The 16,143-nt window shown below is 34.5% G+C and overlaps 1 protein-coding gene and 1 non-coding gene across 3 annotated transcripts in view; both read left to right on the top strand.

The window, feature by feature from the left end:
* Exoc6b (exocyst complex component 6B) overlaps positions 1-16,143 on the top strand; it is a 603,826-nt gene that overhangs the window by 253,344 nt on the left and 334,339 nt on the right. For both annotated transcript variants that reach the window (XM_076833080.1, XM_076833079.1), the window contains one exon: positions 771-839. In XM_076833080.1, coding sequence (XP_076689195.1) covers positions 771-839 — 69 coding nt within the window. The remainder of the gene's footprint in view (positions 1-770; positions 840-16,143) is intronic.
* Trnaa-agc (transfer RNA alanine (anticodon AGC)) lies at positions 5,148-5,218 on the top strand. Its single transcript has one exon. It is a non-coding gene; the product is annotated as a tRNA-Ala (tRNA).

Here is a 16,143-nt window from a genome sequence, read left to right as displayed (position 1 = left end):
TCAACTGATGGCTCTCTCTTTTCAATTGAGGAAAGCTAGGCCAAAGTAAACTGTGACCTACTCAAGTCACATAGCAAATTAGTTTTGGCACTGAGACTTGACTCTAGTTCTCATTTATTTTTTTTTTCTTTTATTGTCTGAGGGTCTAGATTTAATCAACATACATTATTCACATTCAATCTGCTGGTATTACTATGTTTGGCGATTTCATTTATAAATCCTTTTTTTAAAAAAAATTACCTCCCCTCCTTTCCTACAATATTTCTGTATTTTGATTGTATAATGAATTAATTATTTACTAATTTTTGTGCCCTTCTGAAGTTGAATGCAGGCCATTTAATTCATCCTGTGTTGCAAGATTTGTTTTTGACCAGTGAAACTTTTTTGTTTTTTAATGTAAACTACCATGTATCTTAGAATAAAAAAGTCAAGTCATTAGAGTCACATTCTCACATTTTTTTGTATTTTTCCTTTAGAGTCCTAGGGCCCAAGAAGTATGTCTTCAGTGGATATAACAATGCCATCTGTTTCTCTTCTCTGCTATCCATCCTGTGGCTTGGCCCAGCCATGGTGTATACCTTCACAGTTTATTAATCTCTTAACTAGAATAACAGAATTAGGTGTTTTGAGGCATAGCTTTTGTTTGTTTTGTATTCACACTTAGAAGCTAGTGCTGATTTTTTTTAAACACTTGAGTAGTAAAAAATGCATGCAGTTACTCTTAATAGCTCTGTTTGAAAAATATTTTAATGATAATCTTGTGTTTGCAGGTCCCTGGGGCCCAAGATTTGGTGGATTTCTCTCCTGTTTATCGATGTCTACACATATATTCAGTTCTGGTGAGTCTTTATCTGGCTCTGCCTAATAAAGATATTTATTTTTTATTATTTTTTAAAATATATCTTTAGTTGTAGATGGATACATACCTTTATTTTATTTATTTATATTTATGTGGTGCTGAGGATCAAACCTAGTGCCTCACATGTGCTAGGAAAGTGCTTTACCACTGAGCCACAGCCCCAATAAAGATATTTACTGAATTTAAACTCTCATGTTTGGTAAATTTTCTGTTTATCATTAAGCATGGAATGAGAAATTAGTGTGTTCAAGGAGTTTTAAATAATTCAGTCTGTTCTTGGTTCTTGAATCTTTTATGTTTGCTATTTAATATGCTATAGATAGTGGTATTTCTATCAGTCATCCTCAAATTGGTAGATTATAACTAGGAATGTAGCCAGTGCCACAGTAAAAACTTCAGCTAAACATCAGTAAGAACACATATCTCATATTAAAACAGTGTTTGTGAAAACTATTTACATGTACATTTTTTATTTTGAGGACATTTATTCCTTTTTCTTATAAAAATACATGTGAAAAAGAAACTGAGTGGAAGTATGGGTTTTAATAAAATTCCAAGAAATGACCCCTTTCTCTATCCTCGTGAGACAACCACATGTAGATACACAGATGAACACAAAATAACATTAAACTGTAGCATCAACAAAGACAAATTTATGAGAGGAGTCCATTCTTGTTATTTTTTTATAGCAAAGTTCTATGAAGCCTGTGTCAGGTTGTTTTTCACATGTTTAAGTAGGTCTTACTGCTCAGTCTGTTTTCTTCCTTCATATATATAATGTAGCATCACTTAGTCATTACTCCAGTCCTCCTAGGACACTGGTCTATGGATGTTAATGGCCTGAAGTATTTTGTGGTAGTCTCTATTGGTTTAAGAAAAGACCTACTGGCTTCTAGCCCTTCCCCTCCCACTGTTTCTTCCTCCAATCTGTTCCCCCTCACTGTCTTCTCCCTCTCCATTCTCTCTCTCTCTTATCATCTATCATTCCTTATGAATGAAGATGAAGCCAGGTGTAAACTGAATTGTATCAAGGCATTTAAAATAAGTCCTCAATTTATTTTTAATCTCAAATATAAAGAATGATATAAATCACATATATCTTAGGTTGTGGCACAGTATTATTATTTTATACAACACTACCTCTTGTATTTTAATTTATTAGGTTTTTCTCATTTATTCCCTATCAACAAACCTCCTTGTCTCTTTTCCATGTATGCTGACTCTTATGTGTTTTTTTAAAAATATTTAAGTTGTTGATGGACCTTTATTTTAATCTTTTATTTATATGTGGTGCTGAGAATCGAACCCAGTGCCTTACACATGTGGGGCAAGTACTCTACCACTGAGCCACAACCCCAGCCTTCTCTTACATGTCTAATGGTCACGAATGTGTATATGTGTCCTTGAAAAGAGTATGGTGCTTTTTTTTATATTTATATTTTAGTTGTAGTTGGACATAATACCTTTATTTTATTTATTTATTTTTTATGTGGTGCTGAGGATCAAACCCAGCGCCTCACATGTGCTAGGCGAGCTCTCTACTGCTGAGCCATAACCCCAGGCCCAAGTATGATGATTTTTCTATATGTATATGTTTTTAATTTACTCAAATGGTGTTAGGCTGTGGCTCTAGTTCTGTTTCCTGTATTTTTGGTTCAGCACTATTTTAAATATCTATCCTTATTAGAGTTTACAAATCTGGCTCATTTCCTTCTACTAATGCGTGATAGTTAATTGAGGGTTTGCATTTGCTGTGATTTTATTATTTATTACTTTAGTCATTAACACTTAAATTGCCTCTAGCAATTTGCTGTGGCAGATAGTTCTCCCTAATGGGTTCATGTGAGTTTTTATGGTTTCTGTACCTAGGGACAGAATTGTTGAATCATAAGGTAGAGTACTTAATTTGTAATTTTTTGGTAACCTGATATTGAATGAAATCTGTTTTAATTTGCATTTATTTTACTACTGGTAAAAATTGTGCTTTACTTTATAGAATTATTTATCATTTATTTCCTATTTTTAACGCTTACTTTGTGTTTATATTGAGCTTATTGTTTTTATTTCCTTTTTCCAAAAGAGAAATTTGTAAATATTGACAGTTTAGGATGTTGAAAATATTTGTTTTTACAATTTGTTGTCAGATCCTAAATTTATGTTTTTTATTGGTAGTTTTGATGTAATCTACTCCATCAATTTTAGCCCAATTTTAGTTTATAGTTTTTAAGTTGTGTTAAAAAAATTCTGTCTATCCCAAGGTCACAAAATATTCCCATGATATTACTTATAATATTTGCCATTTATTTTTTCCAGACTCAAGTATTATTATTCATTTTGATTTTCAATTCACTCAATTTTTTCCTCAGCATGAAGTGGATTTGGAGAGACAAGGATGTATAAATAAGTGAAGCACTTATGCTTTAAATGATTTCAATATACTAGGAGAGAAGTTACATTCTTTGAATGACTAATATAGTAGCACCATATCTCATCACTTTTGTGTGCTAGTTTTTATAAGCTTTATTAAGATTTTATAATATGAAAATATAACATTTGCCTCAAATGAGAATTCTGAAGTGATTCATGGATGTATTGGAATATTAAGTTGTAGAAATCTGGTTGTACATGGTGTTAGAGTATCCTAGCTTTTTCAATTATGAAATGGGATAATAATTACTTGCTTAGTACAGTTATAAACATTCAATGAATAGTGCCTTACTCAGCCTTTTGCAAATAATTGGCATTTAATAAATGATAGCTGTCTGGTGAGAGGTGTTTTATCTCAGATACTGATGGTTAGATAGAGTACTGGTATTTTAAAAAGTATGCATAGGAGTTCTGGTCTCTGTCTTTGACATGCAAATTTTATAATTGTAAAAAATGTATACATTCTTAATTGAACAGTGACTATGAAGTTCTAATCTATGTGGGAGTGAGGGCATATTGGTAATTCTTTAGAAATGATGAAGTTCTTCCTGGAGGAGGATCTTAAACTGTCCATTTAAAAGTAAATTCTAGAGGCAGGGTCTGTAGCTCAGGGGCAGAATGCTTGCCTAGCATGTGTGAGGCACTGGGTTCGATCCTTAGCACTGCACAAAAATTAAATAAATAAAATAAAGGTATGATGTCCATCTGCAACTACAATTATACATTAGTGTTCTATAACTGTTGAAATATTTGATATTCATAAATTTTCTAAAATTTATAAGGCATTGTTTGCATGGCAGAAACAGGTCCCTTCATAGTGTTCTGTAGTTTAGAAAAGGTGCAACGAGTGGCTGGAACTTAGCTTTGGTTTTTAGAATGTATGTTAATATTTTAAATGTTGCTGTACCAGACCTGTCGGGACTTTGAATAAAATCTCCAATACCACTTTACTAAAGGAAAGGCCAGATCATGTGTCACTTATAGTGCTGGCTTCAGTGTGTTTTGGGGACTGTGCTTTGTTTTTCTCTGTATTTGCTTCCTCATTCTCAAGTCATTAATTTGCTTTACTGCATGGTAAATTGTAGCTCCTCATAATATTAACAACAAAGATATTTTTAAAGTGGGTTAGTAATATAAATACTATCATTTTTTTTATTTTATAACATAGTTAATGTTAGGCCTTAAGAAAGATGATTTGAATCTATTGAGATAGGGGGACTAAGAAGAAAATAAACCTTGTTTCCTTCATTCCTTTCTATTCCAACACTTGACTCTACTTCACAATTCAGTTTTTCATCAACCTAGTGTGTTTTTCTTCCCTGCCTTGCTTCTGTATCTTACTGGACCTTCTGACTTTGACATTGTTGGTCATTTTTGCCTTTTAACTCATAATCCCATTGTCTTCCTTTATACTGTTTTTCTTTCTGATAGTTGGTGCCTGTTTTGTTCTTTGTGGGCTCTGTTTCTTCTTTGCGTCCCTCGCTGTTCCCAGGGATCTACCCTTGCTTCACTTCTCTTCTTTGTTTCTTGCCTTTCCTAAAAGATATAATCTACTCTCATGGTTTGCAGTATTTGATAACTTTCTTTTTTGGTACTGGTGTTGAACCCAGGGGCACTTTATCATTGAGCTACACCCCAGTACTTTTTGTTTATTTATTTTATTTTGGGACAGGGTCTTGTTAAGTGCTCAGACTGGCCTCAAATTTGCTATTGCCCTGCCTCAGCCTTCTGAGTCTCTAGGATTACAGGCATTTGCCACTGTGCTGAGCTGAAGGTCTAATAACTTTCAAACCTGTATTTTCACTCTTTGACTTTCCCTTGAGATTGAAACATGTGTATATAATCATCTACTGGGGCTGGGGGTATAGCTCAGTGGTAAAGCATGTGCTTAGCATGCACAAGGCCCTGGGTTTGATCCCCAGACCAGAATCAACCAAAAAACAAAACAAATCAAAACCGTATATTGAACCTAATCCTTTGGAGATTATACAGGCAGCAGAAACTTGTTATCTCTGTATGTTTCAAAAGAAACTCTTTTTATCTCTTGCGCCCACCCTCACCCATTCTGCTTCTCCTGAGTTTCCAGTGATCTCAGGTAGGAATAGCATCATATATCTAGTCACCAGCCAGAAACTTAATCTCATATTTTTTATCGGTGCCGAATCCAAATCTCCAAAGTTTGCAAATGTGACCTCCTGAATCTAGTTTAATTTTTTCACATCATACCTACCCCCAAAATATAGCCCTAGTTCAGTATCCTTAACTCAGCTTCCTACTCTCAATCTTAAACCCTTAACTCAGTTCTCACCAGAGTCCTAGTAATCTAACATACAAATCTAACATATGTGCTTAAAATTCTCCAATTGGTCTTCTGTAAACTCTAGAAATATGGAAGAAAATGTAGGGTATAGAAGGCCTTCCATATTTCCTCTTGCTTACCACCTTGACTTCATATCCTGGAATGTTTCTGGTTCTTTCAATATAGCATGCTGTATTATGCCTTTCATCCTTTCCTTATGCCAGATGTTCTGCTTGAATTAATGTTCCCATTTCTTTTTATTTTACTGATTCTTATTTTATATCCTTGTGTCCTCCAGGAGTTTTCCCTGATGTCCCAGGTGAACTCATTGGACCTCCTCCTTCACTCTTATACTAGGACCCAGCACATATTTGTATCAGTGCTAACTGTATTGTATCATCATCTTCTAAATGTGCCTTTTCTTCAGTAGATTGTAAGCTCTTTTAGGGCAGGTATAATATTTATTCATTTTATTTTTTCAAGCCCCCAGCCCTTAGCACTTAGTGGTATATAATACTCAATAAATGTTTGTTTTTGATTTTGAAAGATAACCACTCTCCTTTTGACCTACAAATGAATTCAGTCTTCTAGTCTCAAGCAGGCTTATACAATATCAGGGCAGAGACTTACATGAGGGAAAACAGTTCTATTGGTGTCCAACGGAAGGATCATAACATAAGTAACAAAAAGTTCTAATATTTTGTCATTTACAATAGTGTTTATCTGAACTTTTGGCCTGGAGGATAACAAGGCACACTTTGAATAAACATCGCAATATTTATTATTTTTAGTGAAACCGACCTTCCATTCACCCCCCCTTTTATGGCTGTGATGCTTATAAATTCCCAAAGGATTATTTGAAAAATCCTACTTATATCTGCCAGCCTTATCAGTAGGGCAGGAGTTCACGTATTGTAACAGGAGGTCAGATTTCGGTCATGGTCTTATAGATGGGGCCAAGCACCTGTAAATTCTTCCTTTGGTGACTAAAGTGAAGTACAATATCAAACAGGCAGTGAGACTTTTCTAGGAAGTGCTGAACTTTGGCAGGAAGGGCAAACTTTGGTGGGTGCGGGGGGGGGGGGGGGGAGGGAAGAAAGTGAACAAGGGTCAGATACTGGTTAATGGCGACTTGGTCCTTGATATAATAATGCAATGGAAGTGTGCAGGGCAGAGGTAGGTGTATTTTATGGAATTGTTTTGAACAATTTATCTGGCTTAAATCTTCACATACAGTTTAGAGATGGACAGGTAAGTAGCAGAGTATAAAGATATTATGGTCATTAAAGAAAAATATTTTTTAAAGAGAAAAATCATGAATAAAAAAATTTACTGTTAAAGAAATAATAATAATAATGATCTGAGGTTCTTGTACACAGTATAGAGTTAGTTAAAAAGACAGATGGGCATCTAATGAAGACAGAAACCAGTCTGTCTTACAGATTTTCAAAAACTCAGTTGACCCAGTGTTATCTGCCATGTTTATGGGCTCCAAGCCTCAAACCCAGCTCAGTTTGGATAAAAGTTTGCTCTTGTTGAAGCTCTTTTTATTCTCTGAATCTTCTCCAAGTTCACTGCTTTCTCACTGTTTCATGTATACCCCTTAGCAAACAGGTTGGATATCATTAAGAGGGACCAGAGGAGTAAACCTATAAATATAACCATTCTCCTGGTATATGGGTCTCATTTGTGATCTTTTCTTCTTTTGATATCTGGGTCACCAGCAATGTAATATCATCTGCTCATTAACAATTTTGATTTCTACATAAAAAAATGTAGAGAAAATATACACCTTTGTTTTATATACTTTTCTGCATATGTGTTGTGTAGTCATCAAAAGTTTAAAGATTTCTGACATCTTGGGTTCAGGCATAGCAATTACAACAATGTGTGGATTTCTTTTCTTTTTCTTTTTCTTTTTGGGGAAGCAGCAATGCCCTAGTATTACATGAATCATAAGAACCTCAGTTATTTCTAATATTCCTCCAGTCTCTAAAGGCAACAGTAAGAGAGCCTAAGATATAAGGGAATGCAGAATGTTGTGCTGTGAATTTATTATTACCAACAGTCTATGATGTGCATTATTTTTCTTAAACTTTCTTAGGCAAGGAACTTTGGAGAATTTGATGAAAACCGGGAATCATTTATCCAGACAAAATGTATATATCTACATGTAATGTTTTAATTGGAATTTCACAAGTATCCTCAACTCCCTGAATCTTATGCAAAGACCCAGAAAGAATCCCTCATCTAAAAAAAAGCATAGGCAGAGTCAGATTTTAGGTGTCTACTGAGAATGTCTGCACACCCCAGAAGAGTTGGCCCCAATTGCATTTGAATACCTCATGTTAAAAGCCTCTTAACAACTCCCTACCATCTTGTCTTTTTCTTAGATTTGGAAACCTTGTCAGAATCTAAATGTAAATGTGTATTTCAGAGTGACCTTATTTTTGTCATAAATTTTTGTTCTCTGGACAGCCAGGCAAAAGTGATAATCTGTTTTTTTTTGTTTTTTTTTTTTTTGTTAGGAATAAGTTAGCCTCCACAGCTAGACTAATTATTTTGTTTCCTGAATTCTTTTACTTAGAAGGACCAGAGCAAAGATTTAGAAGTAATTATGAGAACTCTTGATTACTAATTGATTTTCCTGACAGAACTAATTGGGTTAAGTTTCAGAATATTTTACTTTTATTTGCTTTTCAGAATATCTCTTTTTTTGGAACTTGATTCTTACTAAGAGAAGCAACTCAGCATCAGAGCTAGAATTTACCCACAATCTCTTCATAGTAGGAGCAGAGGGTGGGATGGAGTAGGGTGGGAAGGAATCTTTCTGAAACGTGTTTTTCTCACTTTCTATCTGAGAATTTCTAGTGGTATAGTCTGGTATGGTCTACAAAAACCATGGTCATGGTAGTTACAGATAATAGTAAGGAAAGGATCTGAAGAGTAAGTAACCTTTTTTTTTTTTTTAAGGTTTTAAGCTTAAAGAGCTTTGGTAGCAATTGACTATTATATTAAAGCACTGGGAAATAAGTAATTGAAGAGTCTAAGACATTACTAAAGTTTTTAATTGGAAAAAAAAAAAAAGATTTGTTTCAGCATTCCCAAGGTTACTTCATGATTTTTTAAAATGGTGGTTAAATGGTGGTAGTTGAAGGGTGTTGTTTATATATGTATTTGTAATATCATCAGATTGGATGTTTTGTAATACAGCTATTCAGTTTCATAGTGCTTCATAGATTTGACCAAATTAAATAAGTGACCTATGTGATAGATATAGGAAAAACACTTCGTTAGGTAGAGACTGGTCTTTCTTACTCTGAATCACACTGTGAAATAGTGCCTTTGTTGGTACCAATGTGAAGATTTTAGTGTTCTTTCTTTTGTATTTTTATCAAAAGGCATTGTTGCTACTTAAAAAGTTGGCTACAAGAGTTTAAACATAGATTTAAAGCATATCTGAAGGATTTCACTGTATTTCTGAAAATATATGGATTATATTTTAATGGACATTATAAAATTGGTTCAACATTTCTGTTATATCTTGATATTAAGACAGTTGATTGGCAAATGAAAAAAAGATACATATCAGCCTCACATTATTTTTACCAATGTTCCTCACCAACTCCTGACCTGAATGCTAATAAGCAAATAGAGCTATAACTGATTTTTTTAGCTTTCATTAAAATGTATAGCATTTCCATAATATTTAAAAAGAACTCTCCTGATTCTATTTTATATGTTGAAACTGTTGATTTGTATTTATTGTGCATAACTGTAGTAAAAATACATTATTTGAACTTTCAGTTTTTCATAAAAGATACTTCAGTAAACATATAAATATTGGTTTGGTCAAATGCAAGCAAGATCATTTACTGTTCCTATGCTAGAAATTAAGGCTAATGAGAAATGCCTATGTATAAAATTCTGGGTGCTAGGAGTTTGTGAATAAATGTTTTTCTTAGTTGATATTTCCAGAGACACTGTTACACAGAAGGGGAAATATTTTATTTTGCCAGTGATGAGAAATTGTAAATTGTAAATCTAGAACTCCAGCATTGCTAGAGGCATATAGCTTAATGATTGAAATTACTGTTGTTTCTGGAGATGTATTTGTAGAGAACACTAATCTCATCAATTGACCTGTTAAAAAATAATGAATAAAAAAGAAGAGGTCCCCTGTTTCAGATGCCATTGAAACTTCAGGTACTATACTGCTTGAGCATTTTGCAGCACATGTTAGTGTATTCTGAGACGATCTACCAAAAAAAAAAAAATTGAACTTTTCTAAAGCCAGCATGTATTAATATACTGGAAAATACAAAGGACACCTTCTCTTCTAAAAGTTTATAATTTAATGGATCAAAAGAGAAGCTGCTTTGTGAGACCTGAAGAAGAATTTTAAAAAAAAATCCATCATGTTTATTTGAAAAACACAAATTTTCTTTGGGAAATAAAAAAGAATATTAAACTTTTAATGGAAAAGGTTTTTTGAGAACAGAAATTTTAAATAAGTAGGCACCATTTGCAAATGTTTTGAAATTGCATTGGCTTGCGGATGTTTATATACTTGAAATTTATTTTTAAGAGTTTTAGATGACTTCAGTATTTCTCAAGTTGGTATTTAGACACTATTCTTCTTTATCCTTTTTACAATTGTAGTATTTCCATTTTAAATGGACTTCATTTTCCCCTCTCAAAATATTCATCTGTTTCTCACTGTATCTAAGAGAAATGCAAGTTGCACTTCAGGAAACAGCTTATATTTAGAAGAGCCAGAGCTTTCTGATTTGCTTCCAGATCTTGAGTACTTTTGAGCAATAATAATGTATTTTAAGTCTTTTCTTTACACACACACACACACACATGTATGCACACACACGTGCATGCACACATACACACTCACAAATGTTGAAAGTTTTGCCCTGACATATTTGGTAACTCCTAGTTGATTACTGACACTTAACAGGTTGTCTCATCACTCTCCTGCCATATCTCACTGTCTCCTCACTTCTCTGACCCACCAGTGCCTGGTGGGGTTAGATAGGCAAACACTACATAGATCATAGAGAGAAGGCTGAGGGTGAGATACTTTGTGCACTGCATTGATAAGGACACAGGAAAAGCCATTTATAGTGATAACTTTCCTGCAGTATAGGCTAATGGGCCCTGGTTTATAGTAGCTGTAATCTAACTTCTTATAATTGTCATATTGCTCTTTTAACCTGGTGACCTTATTACCCATGGGCATACATATCATTTAGCCTTGAATGTAACAAGCGGGGGTTGGGGGGTAGGGGAGGAAAAAAGAAAAAGAAAGAAAGGAAGAAAGGAAGAAAGGTAAAATGAATTGTTTTCAAACACTTTTCTAGACATGCATGCATTTGTTTTCCAAATGTTAACTTTGAGATAATCAAAGTTCTCAAGTGTGCTTACTTGTTTTTATTTTTTAAACAATAATCTCCCTGAAACAGCTTTAGACATCACAATAATATATGATGACTTCTGTTGACAAAGTAAACAAGAAACAATTCATTCTCCATAAAACACTCAGCAATTAATACAATTTTAATCTTATCAAGACTATGCTTAAAATCTGTAGTTTCTCACTGTGGTTTCTTACTCAGAATAAAGTAAATTTCTTAACATTGTCTGAATAGTATTCTATATTGTGTCCTGGGTGTCACTTTACCTCTTTTCTCTCCCTCCTACCTGCTTACAGACACATCCTGTGGGCTCTATACTTATGCTATTGCTCAGAAACATTGTTCTCACTTTCTTTCTTTTTTTTTTTCCTTTTGACAAGTCTTCATAGTTATGCCAGTTTTCTCCCATTACCAGATATCTGGATTTGGGCTTGTAACGCTCTCACCCTCATCTTAGATATCTGGTCAAATCTGACACATTTTCTTCCATATTTTTCTTCCTGCAACCTATTTTGGTTGTAACTGCCAAGTCTGCTTATTTATTTTTAAACTTAAAAATTTTCAGTATTATCTGGCCTACCTAAGATGCTTTTCATCCTGGATAGTTCTTCAATATCATGGGGCAGGGGGTAAGTAACCTGAGCCAAAGCCTGGTGATTTAATCAGCAAATGATCCAATAGGAGAGAAAAGGAGTTTTCTTTTGTTTTATGGGTGAATTTGGTCATCCAGATAATTATGTAAGTGCTATATACCAAAATGATTTTTACCAGAAGCAAATGCCATAGCCGAAGATCATGTTTATTTATGGGTTGATAATTGCAGGTGGAGTGAAGTATTTGTTTTTCAATCTATGGAAAGAATGGATTTATTTTAAATGTAGAAGCCTAAAAAGTTGTTTGGGACTGTGATGATTTTTCTACTTTTTCAGATTCCTAGCCACAATCTAGAGGTAAAGAAATAATTCTTCTTCTAACCAGCACATTCTCTACTCACTCCCCAATCTCCAAATACCTATTATTGAAAGGACCTTTTAAAAATGCAGTAAGGAAGGAACAAGGAACCAGGCAGACTAGTATATATAGAGAGTAGATACACAGACAAAAGAAATAATGCAAGAAAACCTGTATACTCTCCCCCCCAGCTCATCTCATTTCATGTTATAGTTATAAAAATTTTAACCTACAGTTCAACAATCCACAACAAATGTTAGGCGACGAAACGGTTTTTTTGTATGCTTTTTCTTTTAGCCATCTCTTTTTTTGCAGAAGAGGCCTACAGCAGCTAAGTTACTGATCTAAAATCAGATAAATGGTAAATATTGAAATTAGAACTAAAAGACTAGATATAACTTTTCTGTCTTCTGTACTTTTCTTCATCATCTTTATCATCATCATCATCATCAAAGCAGCAAAATTTCCAAGGTTAAGCACTTTACAAGTTTTACTTCATTTATTAAGCAAAGGAATAAATTATGAACTTTGTAAACTTAGTCAGCTATGGTTTTCCTTTCACTACTACTGGTCAGGGACTGGATCTGGCTGCCTGTCAACAGTTGTTGGGAATAGGGGGTGGGAAATCATTCTATTTTTTTTTTTAAGCTACCTTTTAAAAAGTCTTTTCTCTGTAAGAGTTGCCTTTAATACATTCTTTAACAATTCTATACTCTCAGTTTTTATGTGACAATGTCTGTCAAATATTTTTGCTCTGGTTGTCCACCATCATCCTGGGGTGGGGGGCGGTGGCTTGGAGAGGCACTTAATGCTCACAGTTATTTCAGGGTAAAGGAATGGGTTTTATTTCCTGAGAGAAGTAAATCACTGATCACTTTCCTTCTTTGTATGGATGTGAGTTTCTGCCTACTACTGTGTTTGTTGAAGACCATCTTTTCATGGGTGTTTGCAATAGCAAGCAGTTTTGGAAAGTGGGATAATGTCTCCTACCTGAGAAAAAGCAGATGTGCTAACAGCCTTGAGAAATATACTTTTTCTGTGGAATGAAGGGATTTGGGTTCCCTATGTCCAGGGTTCCTCACTTTCAGTGCAGCTATTGTTTGTACACAGTATCACCTGAATTCTTCACATCACCCTGTGAAAACTGGGACTTGGAATTTGTTCATGTATTCTAGCTACTGCTTTTAATACGATTAATAAAGCCCCTTGTCTCTGATCTGGAGGTCTTGTGCCTTCTGCTAGCATCATGAAACTGACCTGCTAATTGTTTACAGGTGAAACCATAGCATCATTTTGTAGTCATTACAATGAAGAAAATTCAGGCAGAATAGATTGATACTAAATCTAGAGAGGACAATTTAGTTAGGACTAGGATACTTGTGTGGTTTTTAAGTGTCTCTTAAAGATTGCTTATTAATAAAAAGATAAAATAGTATTTGGTGGGGGATGTTTGTTGGGGGAGGTTCTGTGTTATGGGGATAAGGGGCATTTGTAAAATCTTTATGTCTTCTGAAATTTGCTGTGAATCAAAAACTGCTCTAAAAAAATTAAGTTTTGAACTGGGCATGGTGGTGCCTGCTCCTAATCCCAACTACTTGGGAGATTGAGGCAGGAGGATCATGAATTGGAGGCTATCCTCTATCTTGGCCAACATAGCAATTTTTCCACCCCCACCTCCTGCCCCCAAAAAAGTCTTAAAAAATGGTCTTTGGACACCACTCTCACTGGAGTAAAAGTTAACATCACAAATTGAGGATTAAGTAAACATGGCGTGCCTCTGAATGAAATGCTCTGAAAAGGATAGTGCTTCTGTAGTACTATTCCATCTGGAGTGCATCACTGGAATCTAATTTATGAGGGAACATCATAGAACTCTCCAAATTGGGAAATTGATATTAAATAAGAAAAAAAATGTGTTTTTCAAAATTATTAGTCCTAAAAAATAAAGGAACTACTTAGGGAGCTAAAGAGACTTGACAATTAAATGCAATGACTTACCCTAGAACATCATTTCACAAACCTTTTTGGTAAAGTTTCTGATAGTAAATATTTTAGACTTCTGTGTCTGTGTCTGTGTCTGTGTTACTACCACTCAGTTTTACTGTTATAACTCAAGAGCACCCAGATACAAGATGCAAATAAGGGTGGCTATATTTCCATAAAACTATTTACACAACAGGTAATGGGAAAGGTCTGGCCATGGTTTGCTGACCTCTGTTCTAGATTGAATCCTCTACTCCAGGAAAAAGATGCTCCAAAGGACATGTTTTTGGTGCATTGATAATATTGGAATATAGCCAATAATTTAAGAAAATGTTAAATTTTCTGAAATTGGCCACATATCATGTGGTTATACAAGACACTATTCTTTTTCTCAAGAAATGCAAAATTAAGCATTTAGGAATAAGAAGATCTGATGTGTGTACAATACTTTAAAATAGTTTCAAAGTATATGTAGAGTTGGTCCTCTATCTGTAGATTCTATATCTATGGATTCAATCAACAATGGATATACATGTGTGTGTTTGTGTGTGTGTATGTAAAATGTATGTATATATAAGGGAGATATATATCTCCCTTATGTATACATGCATGTGTATATACATATAAATATGTATATACACATGCATGTATATATATTTATATATGTATGTATATGTATGTGTGTATGTATATATGTGTGTATGTATATATGCATACATACCTGAGTGTGGTGGCACAGGTACTTGGGAGGCTGAGGCTGGAGGATCTCTCAAGTTCAAGGGAAACTTAGTGAGACTCTGCCTCAAAATAAAAAGTAAAAAGGGCTTAGGATATAGATCAGTGGTAGAGTGACCCTTGGTTCAATCCCCAGAACAACATTTCCCCCATCCCAAATAGAAATTGCTTCTGTACTGAATTTATACAGATTTATTTTCCTTGTCATTATTCTCTAAATAACACATTAAAACAAGAACTCATACCATATTAGATATTATAATTAATCTAGTAATAATTTAAAGTATATGGGAGGATCCGCAGAGATCATTTACAAATGCTGTGTCATTTTGTATGAAGAACTTAGTATCCATGGAGTTTGGTATTCACCAGTGGTCTTGGAATCAATCCTCTGTGGATACTGAAGAACAACTGTATTTAGGAAATGATTTACACAAAGTAAATGATAAAACAGGGCAAAATATGTTAATCTAGGTGAAGAGTACATGGGTTTTTTGGGCACAATTATAATTTTTATATAAGTTGAAATTATTTCTAAATAAAAGATTAAAAGGGTATATATGTTTATACATGCAGTTTTTTGTATATGTACATAGCCATACAGAAAAAAAAATATTTTAAAATTTGAGGCTCCTTCAGACTCTCTTGATTGATTCCTATGAGAGAGAGGGGTTGGGGAGGGAGAGAGGGAATTTAAGCGGGGTATGAGTAGAAAACAAAAATCTGTGATTGATGTAACAAGGGAGACTAGCAGAATCATCCTTGGCCTAATCTGAATGCACTTAGTTACCAAGAGGCTGTAGTCTAGGGGCCAGAGGTTTTAGTGCAGTCTAAAAATGATGTTGGGAGCCACATTTTCCAGACTGTGAAACACAGGGTACCTTGTTTAGTCAGCACAGTTTAGGTCAAATGCGGTTATGAAAAACAGATGAATTCTGGTGATCAAGTTGTACTTTGACAAATATCCCATTGTTTGAACATGCAGTAATTTCTGAAAAATGTGAAGCAGCCTGAACTGCAGAGATTGAGTTCTCTCTTCTCAACTCCCTTGCCTGCTCACAAAGGTCTTATCATCATGGGGAGTAGAAATAACAGGGCAGAAGTATGTTAGATGTTACCCTCCTCCCCTTCCTTTTTTTTTTTTTTTTTCTTCCCATTTTCTTTGCTCTACTGGCGAATCAAGTTCTGGGCAGGCTGTTTTGTAAGCTGGAAGTCTTGCACCATTTTGGGCTTTGGGGGCAGCCTTTGTGCTTCGGTTCTGTGGACAGTGGTGTGTTCTAGTGAGTTAGAGATTCTTCAAGTTTATCCCATTGATAGAAAAATGGTACTTAAGGTTAATGAGGCATTGTTATATGTCATAGGCTCTTCTGGCCTTGACTTGAGGCCTTTTACCACATCAAAAGGCTCATTCTTGTAGTTCTCTTCCTGTGTCTTACAAACTATGGTAATAACATAGCAGACCA

Source organism: Callospermophilus lateralis, chromosome 14 (assembly GCF_048772815.1).
Source record: "Callospermophilus lateralis isolate mCalLat2 chromosome 14, mCalLat2.hap1, whole genome shotgun sequence".
NCBI lineage: Eukaryota > Metazoa > Chordata > Mammalia > Rodentia > Sciuridae > Callospermophilus > Callospermophilus lateralis.
This window is presented reverse-complemented; position numbering and strand designations above follow the sequence as displayed.